Genomic DNA, 15,238 nt, shown 5'->3' with positions numbered 1-15,238 from the left:
GCAGTGTGAGTGTTTTTCCTTCATGATTCATGGAACGGAAACGAAGCGAGGTCCACTGATTCTGGGATCAACAGCTTCCTGTCTCTCTTATCAACGGTCTTGCCGGGTGGTTCCTTGGCGATGTACCTCAATTTACTAATCGTGTTCTCAAACGTCTTCTTGGTTTGGGTGCTCCTCTTGATGAGGTTGCCAACGATATCATTGGCGTCATCTCCTCCGCATCTATCGAACTCTCGCAGAGTGAGTGTTGTCATTGTCTTCTATTGGCATTGGTCCCTCAATTTACTCTTGTTTGTGGTGCTTAGTCTTCACGCATGTCATTAACTTCTACCTCCCTCCTGTGGACAAGAATGCCGCCGATTATGCTTCGAAGCAAGATCTTTATGAAAAGATTGTCCTCCTTGCTAGCAAGGGATCTGATCCTTTGGTACTCGCTACTCTTGAGGGTTACGTTCGTGAAGCTCTCCGTAGGTTGACTCCGTGTTGAAACCGCAGAATATGGAGAACTCACTGATTATCGCTTTCCGCTGAAAGGTTTGGATCCCGTCATCGAAGGTGTCTCGCGTCGTTACAAAGGACATTCCTGTTGGCCCTCTCGCCAGCAAGGCGGGGGATAGGCTGTACTTCGACTTCGGCAAGGTCGGAAAAGACGAATCGGCGTTTAGCAACCCTGAGAACATCAGCCCTGAGGACGTCGAGCCTCAACGTCCTCTTTCGGATTATGCTCATATCATGGTGATACGTTTTCAAGAGCTTGGGTCCAGCGTTTGTCACCCGCGTGGCTGCGGAGGTTCTTCGCGCTGTGTTCTCTAAACCCATTTTCACGTACGAAGGGCGTGGCCGGTACTCTTCGACGGTGAGTTGATCTCCTGTTGTGCACTTGTACTACGAGGTGCTAAGTGGTTGCCCGATTTTTGTAGATACCGTGAGCCTGTTATCACTGTCGACGACAAGGTTTCGATCAAAAATCAAAAACTTGTTCGTTACCAGAAAGTCGATGAGGACGGCGAGCTCGTCGATACTGATTGGTATGAGACTGTGAACGAGTACAAGCTTACTCCCGGCGATCCGACGGAGGCGGCTGATCGATGGTCCTACCTTGATCCCGAAATCGGTCATCAGCCCAGTCCTTGGGCTACGGGGCTCACCCTTACTGTAAGCTGCAACTTGTCGAAGGGCTTTTCAGTCGTGTCTGACGTAATTTTTGATGTACTTGTAGTACGGCGCATGAGGGCGGTAGCTTGCTGTCTCTGGAGTCTCATATTTCTGCTCTTTCTTGTTTTCTCTCGCATGCGAAACTCTCTTGCTTTAACGAACTCCATGTCGATGGTGATTTTTAAGGAGTGTGGATGGATTTTTACCAATTTAGACTGAAAATGAGAATTCTGTGCTACCCATCGGGACAATGCGTCTTGCGTACTGATTGTCAAACAGGGCGGACGCAGTTTTGCGTATTCACAGAGGATCTTCTATTTAAGAAGCTATTTCAAAGGAGAAATCGCAAGGAAATGTTCTGTGCGTTTACTTTGACCTCATAGCTGTTTGGGGGAGCTCCGGGGGGCATTTGGTCTACACAGTGCCCCCGGTCCTAGTACTCACATCTTTTCCCCGGCGTTTGCTACACGCTTCGGAACATCTACCAGCTCGTTCCATAAACCCATTGTTATATCTTGCCTATGCGATCAAGGCGCGGTGTCATGGCATGAGGATAGGTCGGCGCCTCCAAAGCAGAGCGGACCCGCGCCGCTGCGAAGAGGATGTCCACCCGAAGTACCACTGTGGCAGAAGACCAGTCACCGGCAGCAACTGGTAGGCCTAGAAGTCGAAACTAGGCCCGACGTGCCATGTCACGAATGGATGCAATTAGAAGTTTCAGGTGGGCTTGGGGGGGGTACGCGGACCAAGGTAAATCAACATGTCTTTTGGGTCTGAGTATCCTTGTTAGAGCAGGATCCCAGCCTCTACTAAAGCAGATACCATTGTGGCGGCGCTTCACGCCGCTGGGGCCGAAAAAGAATATGTATGCCCGGTCAATCTTACGACGCTCGCAAGGCTCAACCTTTCAGGAGGCTAAATGGGTCTAGGAAACCCAAAATTTGAGGGCCAAAGTGGAAGGCTTCCGAATGAACCCCTGTCGGAGTATGCCGGGGTTCTTCAGCCATCGGTTGCTATGGATGTCATCCATCCCAGCTGCCATCTACTAGCACAGGTCGATCCCTACCTGGATGCACACAACGAAGCCATTCCTATAATCCCAGCGGACTAGTCCTCTAGATACCTTCAAGGTATCCTTATCTTGCTAGCGGTCGTACTCCTATGGGTAGCTTCATATTTTATCACGCAGGTGGTACACAAATCTGCGCCTTGCGCCTTCCGCTTCTGAGTGAACTCATTGTGCCCCCTTTGTAACCACAGGATGTACTCGATGATGGCTTCCAGAAACCTTTCTTGTTGGTGTTTCTCCAACATTTTATATTTTGACTGCGTGACTGAATTCAATGTTTGCGCAGTTTAACGTACTTAAGTATCTCGGGATTCTCGGTCTATCTGATTCCCCTGCTCTTTGAGAGGGGTCGTGAGTGGGACTCCACAATATATTACGTAAGCCATCTTGATGAACTAATCCCAACTGCCAGGACCTCGGCGCCAAATGAGTACCAGCCTCTTCCGACAGACGAACAGCTCCTTCCCAGTCCAAAATCACCACCTCAGCTTTCTCGTCAGGAGACGGCTGATCTCGCAAAGGTTTACTGTATTATATGGTTCCTAGCATGCTGGACCTTCAATTCCTCGTTGCAATTCACTTCAGTCGCCAGTTGCTCTATCCTTACTTCAACAAGCGGTTGGTTCTTTACCCGTCTCTCGGAAAGCAATTGATTGAAGGGATTCGCAATCCGATTTCCCCACCGACAGGACTCGTTACCTTAATCGTTGGACGGATCTTCAATGTGGAGACTTTTTCCTTCACTCGACTCGGTGCAGTAATTGCCTGGTGAGTCCATAATAACCGCGGATTTTTTTGTGTCCCATCTCGCTGACATCTCCGAAGCTTTGTAGGAGTTACGCTGGTCTCCCTATCCGACTCTGAGACCTCGCCTTCACCAACTGCAATCACTATCTTATCCTCGCCCACAGTCCCTAGCGGCGCAACCCCATCTTGGGGGATTTCCTAGCATTCTGGTCGGCAGTCTTTTCTGCACTCTGCGTGACTCTGCTCAAGGCCCGGGTTGGTGACGAGTCTCGCATCAACACAAGATTGTTCTTCGGATACGTCGGTATCTACAATCTCGCGACCCTGTGGATTTTGGGCATCATGCTTCATTTGACGGGTTTGGAGGCTTTCGCACTTCCAGAGACGGGGCGACAATGGTGTGCCATTCTTACAAATGTGATAAGAGTTTCACGTTTCAATGGCGCGTACGACGCGATGCTTATGCCCATCCGTTCCATTCTTAGACCATCCTTAGCGTATTAGCCAGCTTTCTCTACGTGATAGCCTTGCTGAAGACGACTCCGCTAATTGTTACTATCGGATCAAGTCTTACGGGGCCGTTTGCCTTGCTCGGGGATTTTACTTTCACTGGGGTCAATGCAGGAGGGCAGGTCATATTTGGCTCATTGATCATTGTGACTAGTTTCGTCATTTTTGGGGGTGGAGGACGCTATGAAGGAGAGATGGAAGTGGGCAGATGAGAACGTCACGCACGTCGAAGATGGAGCGTTAGAATGCATTACGGAGATAGAATAACTTCCAACCACAAAGGTGATGTAACCATATAGAGTTGCCGAGCATCAACTTCTGCTACTGATGATCCAAACATCAGTTTGGCAGTTCGGGTATGTGGAGATAGATACTTTAGAAACTATATAGCCCTGGACGGAGTCTATCTAAAAAATCTGACCCGCCCAGAATTCAAACTGCCCGGACAAATAACAATACGTTAAGGGTACCCATCTTCTCCTGACCCCGACGAAGCTAAAGGGAAAAGCCACCGCAGCCTACCACCTGATATCCGGAAGAGAGACATGTATGTTACCATGCCTCAGGGTGCAGCAACGCCGGAATACTGTAATGATGATCGATCATTAGGATTGCACTAGGACCAATTAATGTCCGGAAAAGTGTGCAGTCGCGCCGAGTATCGTGTGACGCAGCGAATGGATGCAGAGGCTGACTGCTCTGCGTACTTACTAGTGTTCATTAAAGGCTACGAACCTAAGTCTCATTTGATCCCGTTGGATCCCAATTGCGCAATCGATTGTCACATCTCGCATGATCGACAGCGCGTGTCAATCTAAGTGTCGCTCACAATTCAATGCAGATAATTGTCCCCGTTTTACACTACGCAACCACTCTGGTGCCGTGTGCATTCCATCCATCACGAATCTTCCAAAGGGCGAACGAACAAGTAAAATACAAAATAAATCTACACTAATTAATACATGTAAGGTACGATTTGAAGATGAATGGAAGATCTCGCAGGTTAAGGCTCTTGGAAGTACGGTCGAAATATGGACTCTTCCTGCCATGGACCATCAGCTATGACATAATAAACGTGGAGAAAGAGCGCAGGGAATCGGCGTGTGAAGTATGCCAAGAAGCCATCAGGGAGTGAACCAAGGTGACGCTTCAAGTTTTCTGGAAGGTCCTGATAATGATGTTTCTGTGTAGTAAAATGAGATTCAACGCACAGAAAGGAAGGCAGAAAGAACATACTTTGTTGCGGAGTGCACGTAACAGATCTAGGATGGACCGTCCGTTATACTTACGAAATTTCCCCAAGTTTTCGATAAAGCCTTTGTCAAACTTCTTGCTCCAGTCATTTCCCACAACGTCCGGAGCACCAGCCTCAAGCCGCTGGAGGCCGAGCTCGGGAGGATCGCGCTGCATGATCTCGAACCTATCCGAGGCATCTTGCAAGAATGTGAGCCGTCGTCCAGGCGTCCAGAAGAAGGGGTGGACAAGACACTGAGCCGTGTCTGGCCTTTAGAGCGGTTAGCATCAGTACGCCAGTATCATGCTGACCCTCTTACCGTCGACGCGGCCGTGCATCAAGCATCTTATTTATCAAGTCCTTCGCCTCTATACCCTCCTCGCCAAAGCGTTCCAGCCAACTAAGATCTATCGCATCTTTCAGTATATTTGCCTCACGCTCGAATGGTCCTCCAAAGGGATGTTCGCCGTTTGTCAATGTGTAATAAAACAAACACCCAAGTGCGAAGAGATCCACTGATTTCGTTAAACGTGTGCGAGCGCCATTACCATGTCCAGGTACCCCGCTCGGACCAACACTACCCATACTTCCAGTATTGGAATCACAATCTGGGCCGCCCAATGAATCAACGATGGTTACGTCGAGATTAACTTCTCCCCTTAAGATCTCCGGCGCCCGCCATCCTATGGAACCCGCACCAAGATGCCCATGACGAGTCGGCACAAAACTGGTCTCATCCAACTCGAGCTTCTTGCAGAGTCCAAAATCAGATATGAGCATACGATGTTGGCCATTTTTGGCTTGGGAGAAGAGGATATTTTGAGGCTTGATATCGCGGTGAACAATCTTGAGGGAATGAAGATGCTGCAATCCCGCCGTGATTTGTGAGATGGTGCGTTTAGGGACAAAGGTTGCATTGATCTCTCCAAAAGCGACTGGACGTTGAATCACATCCTCGAGCGAAGCGGGGCACAGTTCAAGAGCAATATACACAAAATTGTCTCTGGTCTCTTGATAATAGTATCTGATGACATTGGGATGGTCATCGGACTCCTGTAAGAGTGCGACTTCTCGGGACGCTACTTTGACGAAGTCTTGCAGCAGTCGCTTCACAGCGACTGCACGGCCTTGGAAGGATCCTTGATACACAACAGTCCCGTGAGAGCCATAGCCTGGCAAGCTGTGAGTAAATGAATAATCAAAGAGCACGAGGTGGAAGATCTACCGAGAATGTTATCTGACACAGTTAATGCTAGGTTTGGATTCCCGTCAATTGAAGCGTCATCAACTGTGTTCTCAATGTCCTGTTGCTGCTGGCGTTGCGGGACACCCTCTTTCGGCCGGAGGGGGGTATCTGAACCATCAAGCTCTTCCTTGCCAACGTCCTCTTCTCCTTTCTTCCCTTTTCCCTTATGTTTTCCTCTCGGCCTGCGCCGCGTCCGTCGTTCTTCCTTGTCCACATTGCCTCCTGACTCAGCCTGTGCATCTTCGCCCGTCCCAGAGCGACCCACTGCCGTAGGAGGCGCCGGAGACGTCGGATTTTTGGGTGGAGAGTCCATTTCGCCCTTCAGTTCAGTGCCATCATGCGCACCGCCTGGCAAAGGGGCTCTGTCAAGGGCGGCAACGGAATCCGTTGATATGACCTTCTCGTTTGTCCCAATTCCCCACTTACGGAGCAACAGGGTGTACCCGACGATGCAGCATAGGGTGAAAACCGAGGTCCCAATCCAGATGATATTAAAAGGCGCTAGAATGCTTATGATGGTGGAAGGGATAGGTAACGGCGCATAGTTAGCAGGGGTGGGCGCGGTCGCGTTGGGAGGTGAGGCATCGATCTGTTGCAGCTGCTCGCTTTCCTCAATCAGCCTAGATATGCGGGAAGAGGCAGCAAATCGGGATGGATGAGTTCCAAGATAACATTCAGCATTTCTGCAATGGCCATTATGATCCAGCCTCGACGACGCCACAAGTTCAGTAGATCCGTCGCTCGAGCGGTCAAAATGATAAGGCAAGGCGTCAGAAAAGACAACCATGGGAAACTTCAAGTGGCTCATCGCATAGAGTGAATCACCAACAAGTCCAACGAAAGTACTTTCGGGGAGTTCAGCAATCTGGGCACGATGACGGGGGTCTTGGAATATGTCTATAAGCTTTGGTTGAGGTTGTATCAATACAAACGGGTTGTCGCGAGATGGGCTGGTCAGCACGTCGAAAACGGCAACTCTAAAGGGCGAATCAGACTGCAGTGTCTTGGTAGCCAAAAATCACATACACCGGTTTGGGAAGCTCCCCATGCCACGCTACCAGGCCACTTTTAGATCCCATCCCTGATGTGCCAGGATTTAGAGATCCCGCGTCTGAAAGGCTGAACGATATTATATCGCCACTAGGGAGAGACTGGACGTAGCGATCATCCGGGGTCTTAACCCACTGTGTTTGAAGTTCTTTGTCTACATTGTTAGGGCCATACGCGGAAAAGGACAAACGCTGAACAATGCCTTGACCTTTGATGCGGATTGACACATGATAATCAGTTCTCCCGATGCGGATTGGCTTTGGCGGTGGTGACTTAGTCCGACTGTGCTCTGAACCACCGTCTTCAAAATTATGGAGTGAGTTTTCGTCATGTCCTCCGAGTTCGCTTCCTCCTGCTTCCTCCCGAATGCACTGATCGTCTTTGTATACAGATAAAACTTTCCCGGAGTTCAAATCCAGTGTTATCATGCTGGTCTCTTTTCTCCCAAGAAACATTCTCTGGTCGTCCCCAGGAAATTGGAAAGGAGAAAGATCCACAAGTTGCATGATAGTATACGGGAGGCGTTCCAGAGGTGTGTGGGCCAACCCTCCTGGAGGAAGGATGAAGATCTCTCCAGACTGGGGTTCAATAACGAATGTCTCGTGAAGGTGGAAACCATCATCATGAATATCGTGGAGAGACGGCTGCTCAGAGTGGACGAGGGGATAGAGCAACGACTGATTTGCTGGACCTGAAGGGAGGGTCTGCATCGACCATTTCAGCCGCCCATTTATCCGGTCAAAGGCATGAAAATTTCCATCAACGGATGCCGCCAGGACAACATCTCCCAACTGAAGCTCTTCTGCTTCGGTGTGGGGTGGTACCAAGCTGCCCCGCCTGATCAGTTGAGAGTCGTGAAATGAAGCTAGACTGCATGCGAAGACAAGAGAAAATACGAGAAGCAAGTAGGTATGGGGATGCATCAGGGGCACATGAAGACCCCAAGGCCTCGATTGGAGCCAGCACAACCGAACCTAAGACAATGAAAGGACACGAATGCAATAATGGCTGTGTCTCGCAATATTGTTGCATCCGTGGCAGATATTGTGCCGGCGAATGCCGCTCATCCCGCCGTCCACGATGTCAACGACGAACAGCTTGCGGCGGTCGACCAGAGAACGCAAACAAACGCAGGAATATGTCAAAGGTATGTATGAAGGCATTTAGGCAAGGCCCATGACCTTAACTTTCCACACAGCCTCACCCTCCCTTTCAAAACCTGGGATTAATCCCGACGAGGAAGATGACTTTGAGGACGATGGATTAGAGCATGATCTCGATACCGAAGGGGAAGGGGAGGGGGATGATGAGGAGCCTGAGTATGCTGACCCTCGTCCTACGCAGTTGCGGGGATCCATGACGAAGCCGAAACGTGCACCGCGGTCGGCACCCAGAAAGGCGCGTTCTGCGCCTGCAATCCCCAAAACTATGCGAACCAAAGCTGCGGGAAAGAGCCACAGCGTGAAAGACGCGTCGATAAATGATGATAACTCATTCTTTAGTTCGTTTCACGATCATTTTTCTTGTCACTTTCATGACTCATTCGGGGTCAACTTAGATTCGCTGCTGAACCCAGCTGCCGCACTCCAATCCACCGTCCAAGACTTCCTCGATTCACTAGAGGCCAATGCTGACGCTGCATTAGCGGAGTTGATAACTTGCATCCTGCGACTGTGTGGCTGTAATTCTACCGTCGACTCACATGTCGTCGTTGACAGTGATGGTGTAGTGGATTTTCTGGGCGATCTTGTCGAAGAAGTCAAGGAGGTAAGATATCAGGGTTCCCGTTACCATGCTTCTGATACAACGAACACTCATGCGCCCAGCAGGCTGAATCACAACAATACCCTTTATCATCTAAAGCCCCAGTTTTTCGCAAGCTGAGGAAGTCCATCTCCGAGTTCTTGGATCGACTAATAGCCTCATCATCTGAGAATGATATGCTCTTCTCGACGGAATTGGTCCCTACTCTTCAGATTTGGGTCATTGCGATGTCATCTGCCCAGCTGAGGAGTTTTCGTCATACCGCAACAGTGGTAGCATTAGAATTGGAAAGTGCACTTTCATCGGTGGCAGCAGTGATCGAGAAAGAGGCAGAGATGATTAATAGGCAACGAGAAGGCGAACGGAAGCGTCGCAAGGGTTCCAGCAAGCCAAGTGAAAGGGAGAATGCGTTGCGGACGAAGGCTGCAGGGATCAAAGAGAAGCGGACGAAGATGAACGAGTTTCTCAAGGAGTTCTTCGATGGGTACGAAAGTTGACCTATCACCCATTGTTTGTCTTCTCATTCTCTTTTCAAGAGTTTTTGTTCATCGATACCGCGATTCTGACGCAGGCATCCGAGCGGACTGTGTTAGAGAAATGGGTGTTTGGCTCAAAAGACATCCTGGATACTTCTTAGAAGGCAACTATCTGCGATATGTGGGATGGGTCCTGTCCGATGCCGTAAGTGCGATCACTTTTCTTCGCCTTGCACTTCTATGTAACAGCTCGCTAGAATACCAACGTGCGCCTCGAAGCAGTCAAATCGCTACTTGCTTTGTACCAAAAGGAGGATTACCTTATTACTCTACAGCATTTCACTGAACGCTTCAAATCCCGATTGGTGGCAATGGCTAAACATGATACGGAACTTTCCGTTCGTGTCGCTGTGATTCAAGTATTGGAGGCCATTGACAAGAACGCCCTGCTGGACGATGACCAACGCGCATTGCTTTGTCTCCTTATTTTTGACCAAGAACCTCGCGTCCGTAAAGCGATCAGCGCGTTCGTCCGGAGAGTATGGGATGAGACCGTTGCACAACGTTTAGTGAAGCGAAATGCGCATGATGACCGCGAGCGCAGCTTTGCAGGAGCAAAAGCGCTCGCTTTGTTACTTGTAAATTGGGAGAACGTTCTTGCGAAATCCGGGGTGCCGCTTCAGTCTGAGGATGGTTCGGGGACGAGAGTCACTTCCAAGGAGCCTAGTTCGTTTGATATCATGGTTCTCGCTGCGGAGCAAAAAAGTCGTGTCGCCCTTGCGATAGAAGCGCTCTGGGACCAAATTGATGTTATCCCAAACTGGGAAGCTATTCTTCAGCTCTTGTTACTGGACCATTCCGGCAATGTTACTGCCGAAAGTGTCGTTGCATCAGCGTCGAAACTCCGAAAGAAGTCACAGGCCTCTCCTCGTAAGAAACGGAAAGGTGAGGACGATGAAGATATTGCCGACGAAGCATGGAGGCTAGAAGAAACCGAAGAGACTGCTCTGTTGAATGTCCTACTGGCGTCGTTGCAAAAAACTCTTGCAGACTCTGTAAGCAAAAAGACAGTGAGTGCTTTCTGCCACTACTCTTGGAACATCCCCTCACTCTCCCTGTAGTCGGATGCCGACATTGTCCGGAATGACCTTACTCGCGTTTTGATGAAAGCACTTCCGCAACTATTCTCAAAACACCAGACAGACGATTTTCGGATGATTGACATTCTTACCATTCCCAGGCTACTCAACGCTAATTTGTATTTGGAAATGAGAATGCTTACGGTGAGTGACGTGGGTCAATCGTATCTATTTCTTACCTCATACCGAGCAGGCATTTGAGGGCCTGTGGGATGACATATCCAAGCAAATCTTGACCCAATCATCGCCAGCAGTTGTGTCCAGCGCAATTCTTACAATGATGCACCTTCTCCAAGCGACTGCCCTCTCCGCTACCAACTCGACAAAACTCGTTGAGCTCGACGATGAACTTTCATCATCACTGAGGGCCGTCGTCTCGGGTCGAGAAGAAATAGAGGCTAGCAGTTTCCACGAAGACGAAGTAGTGTCCCTTGCGGCGATTACGCTGCGAATTCAGCTGCTTTCCGCCAGACGAGACATGTCCTCTTGGGTTGAAGATGACGACAATGGCAAACAATCATCATCTTGGGATATCATCTTGGCCCTAGCGGAACGTGGACGTCTTGGTCATAAGGAAGAGGATACTGTAGGTTGTTTTTCACCAGGTGTCTGAGACAACTGATTAATTCCCTGCAGCTGGTCCAAAATTGCTTTAATATTTTGACACAATATGTCACATGGAAAGTGAATAAGCAGCGTCCGGAGTCATCTTCGTCGCAAGAGGGTTCCTCTTTCGGCGAACCCGACCTGGAAAGAAGGAACGCCCTTCTGCGCCTCCTGCAAGATTATATCGGTGGTAACAATTCAAACGCGAGCGAAGCGGTGAAGCGGACGGTAAGATTGCTACACGGGGACGCGACATCAGGTTGGCTGACTGTACGTCAGGCATTTCAAAACTTCGTCGTCCTCCATATTCTTTTCCCATCTGATCAAGTCCATGCGTCACTGGCCATCAAGATGGATGACAGGTTGCAATACCAGTGCGCTGGTTTTATGCAAGCAGAGGCAGAACGATTCCACGAAGATATTATTGAATCTCGTGGCCCTGTGACTCATGAGAACGGCGTTGGTGGCAGCGATGAATCAGGCAGCGAGAGCGAAAACGGACAGTCGAGCAATCAAAAGCGTGGTGAGAAGGCCTCCAAAGCGAGCAAACACGAGCAACCCCTCAGCCGCTTAAAACTTGAGAGTGAGCATGACTTCATTTCGGTTGCCAATTATTTCCTTCGTGCCATCGCTGCTGGAGTCATGAGCCCACGCCACTCATCGACATTGCTCGCATACCACGGTCTCCTCGGGAGCCAGTTTGATCATTGTCTCTCCACTTTGGTTTCGGTTTTGAGGGAAGAGGGCATGTTCAAAAATAACGGTGAACTGGTGGCCACAATAGTGAATGAGGCTCTGCGTCAGGTGGGCAATAATCACATGTCATCCCTCGGTCCCACTCACGTCTATTTCAGTCTTTCACAATGTTTATGGACGGTCAAACAGATTCTCAGGCATGCATTGGCCTTGCCAAAGCATTTGGACCCGTATTTGTCGTACGAGGCGCTCACTTGTCCATCACGCGTCGACTCGATGCTCCCCATGTAGTGGAAATACATTCAGCTGGCTTAACGTGGATTATCAAAAGAATCGCAGCATATGAGTCAAGCGGCAACCGAACAAAAAAAATGCAGTGCATTGAATTCTTCCGAGTCTTGCATGCTTTGCTAACAAGTGTCGGGAGCCGAGAAGCTTCAAAAATGTGTGCCTTCCGATTCCAATCCACAATTTGCTGCTGATTCCCACTATCCCCCAAAACAGTAAATCCCACCTGGATAAGACTTTGGAAGCCTCTAGCCTGGAAATCCCTCCAACTTCCAGGGGTTGGGACGCTGCTCGCCTATATGAGAAACGCCTCATATCAGCAATGTCCAAGGACAAGAGTGCGTGGCTGTGCTCCAGCGGTGCAATACCCCTGAACCTCTTTTGCTATATCAGGTATTGTCGCAAAGGGCAGAGCAGCTGCTTCCAAGGCATCTGCGAGATCAGGCGAAGGCGTCACTGATGATGAATCACTGACGGGGAACCATGGCGATTCATTGCCCCCCAGACCACCCATGAATCTGGAAAAAGATCCGCAATCCAGAGATATCCTCGGAGATGGCGAGACTGATCCTGAAGTAACATCCAAGAGCACTGATCAACTAGGCGCTCGGCCACGACCGCGGATGAGGCCTCCACCCTCTTCATCACCCTCACGATCGCCAGTGCGGATCTCCTCAGCAGAAACTCCAGCCAGGAAACGAAAACGAACACCTGATTACGATCGAGATGATGTCTCGGACAGTGGAGATGCTGAGGCGATCTCAGCACTCATCGAGCGACAACAAAATTCCTCACAAAAGCCGTTGTCACAGGCAAGCCAAGCAAGTGTGGCAGATTTCAAGTCCGCAAGGAAAAGGGCTCGGAGGTGACATGACAAGAATTGATATGGCATTCTTATATGTGCAGCACTCATTCCGCAACAATTGTTTCGGCGATCTTATGTGTACCACTGTATCTGATGATTTAATCGCTAACTTATGCGGCAGCGCGCCGGATATTCATGTATGATCATATTCAGTGATTACTTGCTAATGTGAATTAAAACAGAATGTGTATGAGAGTATGCAAAAGACAGGACGAAGGCATGCGCACAATTAACGTGTGCGGTGATTTGAAGTGTTGAAGTTTAAAAATATCGAGGACTGTAAGGGAGGTGGGCTGAAGACCGTCGTGATGAGGTTGTTAGAGGGAGATCTGTCAACTGCGAAGCAGACCACGATCGAGTCTTCCCTTTATCATGTCTTCCAAGATCGTCAAGATCTGCGGTGGAAAGCCCTAGAAGTTCTAGAACTTCGTGTTGAGCGAGGAACATAGCGCGAGTAACAGAGGGAGTGGAAGTTAGTCGCGATGTCATTGAATCATGCCGGTCCATGCTTTGCCGAGTCGGGGAGAGAAGGTCAGGTACGGGGGGAGCGCTGGTATCAACTGAATCAAATGCCATAGAGGAAGGTGGGTAAGGGAATGTGAGACTACCAAATTTCATGCCGCTGTGGGACGGACGAGCACTTCTAAGAGGGTGATTGGTGCGAAGACTAGCTTTCGAGGCCCGGGAACTAGTCTTCCGTGCAGCTGACACTCTGCTGCGATGACCACTACTGGGACCACAGTCAATGGCTGAATCGCCACTCTGTGGAACAGCTAACTTTCCTCGCATTTCGTCCAACTCCCGTTCAACCTCCAGCGCCTTCCCCCATCCTTCATCTCGCTCCGCCTCCACGTCAATCAAAGTTTGAGAGAGCAGCTCATTCTCAGAGGATACACGTAAAAAGGCCCCATTCATCTTCTGCAAACCCATCATAAGGGCACTAGCCAAATGATTATCACGCAATTGCCGAATTTGCGCAATTTGGTCCATGACAGTGTATAGCTCCGATGTCAACTTTTCGAACCAATGAGATACCTTTGTCAAGTCTGACATCAAACGTCGAGCCGTTTTGACATCAGGACCGTCAACATGCAGGGGCAAAGAACGGAGAATGACATTTCTTCGGCGGATTTGATATTGCAACCTACTCTTGATGCTGTCGCGTAGGTCCTCGAGGCGCTCCAGTTCAACAGGCAATTCTTTTTCCAATACCTCCTCGCTCAGCAATCGTATCGATGTGACAGCAGTGGACTGAACAATCGCTTGGGCAACCAGGCTCTGGAGTTCCTTAGAGGTGAATGTCCATTTGGCCTGGTCAAGTGTCAAACCTTTCCATTTGATAGGTATGTCATCAAACAAAGGAGAAGAGTCAGATCCCTCCCGGGAGGGGCTTGACAAAGGTACTCCTGCATCGTCAGAAGGCGAGCCGGATGACACCGATTGCATGGAACGTAATGCACGAATGGATGAGTCTGGAAATGTTGGCTGGTTAGCTGGTCGACTTCGGGGACCCACGGGTGGAGCTAGAGGTCGAGCATTAGGACCGGGAATGTCCAGAGCGGGGATCGTGATCACGGGGGTTGGAATGTGTCCCAGCAAGTTGTCATCGCCTGGTTGCTCACGAGATGAAATTAAGAGGAAGGAGTCTCTGGGGGTGACGGGAAATGCGCTGGGTTGAGCTTCTCGTGTACGATTGGATAGCGTGCGAGCGGAAACGTCGATGCGAAGCGGCGTGCTCTCGATCCTGAAAGATTTGGGTGGCGCCACGCGGAGCTGACTTTCAGCAGAAGTCCCTTGTCTTGACGTTTGGAGCCCCTTTCGCATCCTCTCTGTATCCCCCCGAAAGGAGGGAGATAAGCTTCCTTCCTGACCCGGATCCTCAACCACTTTTTCAAGATCTTTCAATGACTGCTTCTGAGGTGAAGTGACGATCGACAGAAGCGAGGAACCAGTGTACGTCTTGTGCCGAGACAAGGGCAAGTGTCCCGCATCACTTGCACTCCTACCCCGAGACGATACGGAGATAGGTTTGAGGGGCAGATCTGCTTGCTCAGATACGGTATGTTTATGGCGAGGGAATGCAGAAGAGAGGAATCCGCTCTCCGACGAAGGCGGAGTTTGAGAGGTTGGCGAGAGTCGAGAGAAAGCGGTGGAAGAACCTTGCGAGGATGACGATCCCGAGGAGTATTGAGGGGGGATCGCAGAGCTGCTCGGACTCCAGCTTGGGGGTCCTTTGGATCGAGGAATTGGAAAAGAAAAGTTCCCTCGTTCCGCAATGTTCAACATTGAGGGAAACGTGCTGCTCGATCGCCCGCTGACAGGGACACCATCCCTGATTGTATCCACCTTCAGGGACTCGGTGTTCCCACCAAAGAGTCTCTTCGCATCCGCCA

General features: G+C 49.9%; 5 protein-coding genes across 5 annotated transcripts; 3 read left to right on the top strand and 2 right to left on the bottom strand.

The window, feature by feature from the left end:
* The first annotated feature begins 322 nt into the window (after positions 1-322).
* On the top strand, positions 323-1,469 carry EI90DRAFT_3095038 (uncharacterized protein). The gene is given in 7 exon segments (XM_039062512.1): positions 323-467; positions 535-557; positions 577-706; positions 765-802; positions 834-856; positions 921-1,155; positions 1,220-1,469. The coding sequence occupies 6 exon segments, from the start codon at positions 351-353 to the stop codon at positions 1,040-1,042; spliced, it is 453 nt and encodes a 150-aa protein (XP_038907921.1). The 5' UTR covers positions 323-350; the 3' UTR covers positions 1,043-1,155; positions 1,220-1,469.
* Positions 1,470-2,143: 674 nt separating this feature from the next.
* Positions 2,144-3,972, top strand: EI90DRAFT_3095034 (uncharacterized protein; the record flags this gene model as incomplete). Its single annotated transcript, XM_039062511.1, is given in 7 exon segments — positions 2,144-2,344; positions 2,512-2,579; positions 2,637-2,846; positions 3,050-3,068; positions 3,143-3,388; positions 3,457-3,639; positions 3,659-3,972. Coding segments are annotated over 6 exon segments (816 nt in total), but the record flags the coding sequence as incomplete, so codon positions are not given.
* Positions 3,973-4,330: 358 nt separating this feature from the next.
* Positions 4,331-8,034, bottom strand: EI90DRAFT_2981488 (uncharacterized protein). The gene is made up of 5 exons (XM_039055989.1): positions 6,988-8,034; positions 5,941-6,938; positions 5,035-5,887; positions 4,718-4,985; positions 4,331-4,664 (listed from the first exon to the last, which is right to left on the bottom strand). Exons 1-5 carry the CDS (start codon positions 7,932-7,934, stop codon positions 4,485-4,487), a joined length of 3,246 nt encoding a protein of 1,081 aa, XP_038907919.1. The 5' UTR covers positions 7,935-8,034; the 3' UTR covers positions 4,331-4,484.
* Positions 8,035-8,061: 27 nt separating this feature from the next.
* EI90DRAFT_3095032 (uncharacterized protein) lies at positions 8,062-13,044 on the top strand. Its single transcript, XM_039062510.1, has 13 exons — positions 8,062-8,158; positions 8,210-8,512; positions 8,570-8,778; positions 8,841-9,259; positions 9,312-9,456; positions 9,509-10,321; positions 10,373-10,534; positions 10,584-10,976; positions 11,027-11,224; positions 11,276-11,800; positions 11,851-12,137; positions 12,197-12,318; positions 12,374-13,044. The coding sequence occupies exons 1-13, from the start codon at positions 8,068-8,070 to the stop codon at positions 12,847-12,849; spliced, it is 4,143 nt and encodes a 1,380-aa protein (XP_038907918.1). The 5' UTR covers positions 8,062-8,067; the 3' UTR covers positions 12,850-13,044.
* On the bottom strand, positions 12,946-14,789 carry EI90DRAFT_861270 (uncharacterized protein). Its single transcript, XM_039068184.1, has 3 exons — positions 14,650-14,789; positions 13,073-14,241; positions 12,946-13,008 (listed from the first exon to the last, which is right to left on the bottom strand). The coding sequence occupies exons 1-2, from the start codon at positions 14,667-14,669 to the stop codon at positions 13,107-13,109; spliced, it is 1,155 nt and encodes a 384-aa protein (XP_038907917.1). The 5' UTR covers positions 14,670-14,789; the 3' UTR covers positions 12,946-13,008; positions 13,073-13,106.
* Positions 14,790-15,238: the final 449 nt, after the last annotated feature.

Source organism: Cantharellus anzutake (genome assembly GCF_015039405.1).
Source record: "Cantharellus anzutake strain C23 chromosome Unknown EI90scaffold_201, whole genome shotgun sequence".
Taxonomy (NCBI): domain Eukaryota; kingdom Fungi; phylum Basidiomycota; class Agaricomycetes; order Cantharellales; family Hydnaceae; genus Cantharellus; species Cantharellus anzutake.
Note: the sequence above shows the minus strand (reverse complement) of the source record. Positions and strands in the feature narration are given on the sequence as shown.

Excerpts from the sequence above, each read along its gene's own strand:
- EI90DRAFT_3095038 (XM_039062512.1), top strand. The coding sequence starts at position 351 with ATGCCGCCGATTATGCTTCGAAGCAAGATCTTTATGAAAAGATTGTCC. Across the intron at positions 707-764 it reads TGAGGACGTCGAGCCTCAAC|CGTTTGTCACCCGCGTGGCT; the intron begins GTCCTCTTTCGG and ends GCTTGGGTCCAG. Across the intron at positions 857-920 it reads GTGGCCGGTACTCTTCGACG|ATACCGTGAGCCTGTTATCA; the intron begins GTGAGTTGATCT and ends CGATTTTTGTAG.
- EI90DRAFT_2981488 (XM_039055989.1), bottom strand. The coding sequence starts at position 7,934 with ATGCATCCCCATACCTACTTGCTTCTCGTATTTTCTCTTGTCTTCGCA. Across the intron at positions 4,986-5,034 it reads GATGCACGGCCGCGTCGACG|GCCAGACACGGCTCAGTGTC; the intron begins GTAAGAGGGTCA and ends ACCGCTCTAAAG. Across the intron at positions 4,665-4,717 it reads TACGTGCACTCCGCAACAAA|AAACATCATTATCAGGACCT; the intron begins GTATGTTCTTTC and ends TTTACTACACAG.
- EI90DRAFT_3095032 (XM_039062510.1), top strand. The coding sequence starts at position 8,068 with ATGCCGCTCATCCCGCCGTCCACGATGTCAACGACGAACAGCTTGCGG. Across the intron at positions 11,225-11,275 it reads GCGAAGCGGTGAAGCGGACG|GCATTTCAAAACTTCGTCGT; the intron begins GTAAGATTGCTA and ends ACTGTACGTCAG. Across the intron at positions 12,319-12,373 it reads AGCAATGTCCAAGGACAAGA|GTATTGTCGCAAAGGGCAGA; the intron begins GTGCGTGGCTGT and ends TTGCTATATCAG.
- EI90DRAFT_861270 (XM_039068184.1), bottom strand. The coding sequence starts at position 14,669 with ATGCGAAAGGGGCTCCAAAC. Across the intron at positions 14,242-14,649 it reads ATGCGAAAGGGGCTCCAAAC|GTCAAGCCCCTCCCGGGAGG; the intron begins GTCAAGACAAGG and ends AGGAGTACCTTT.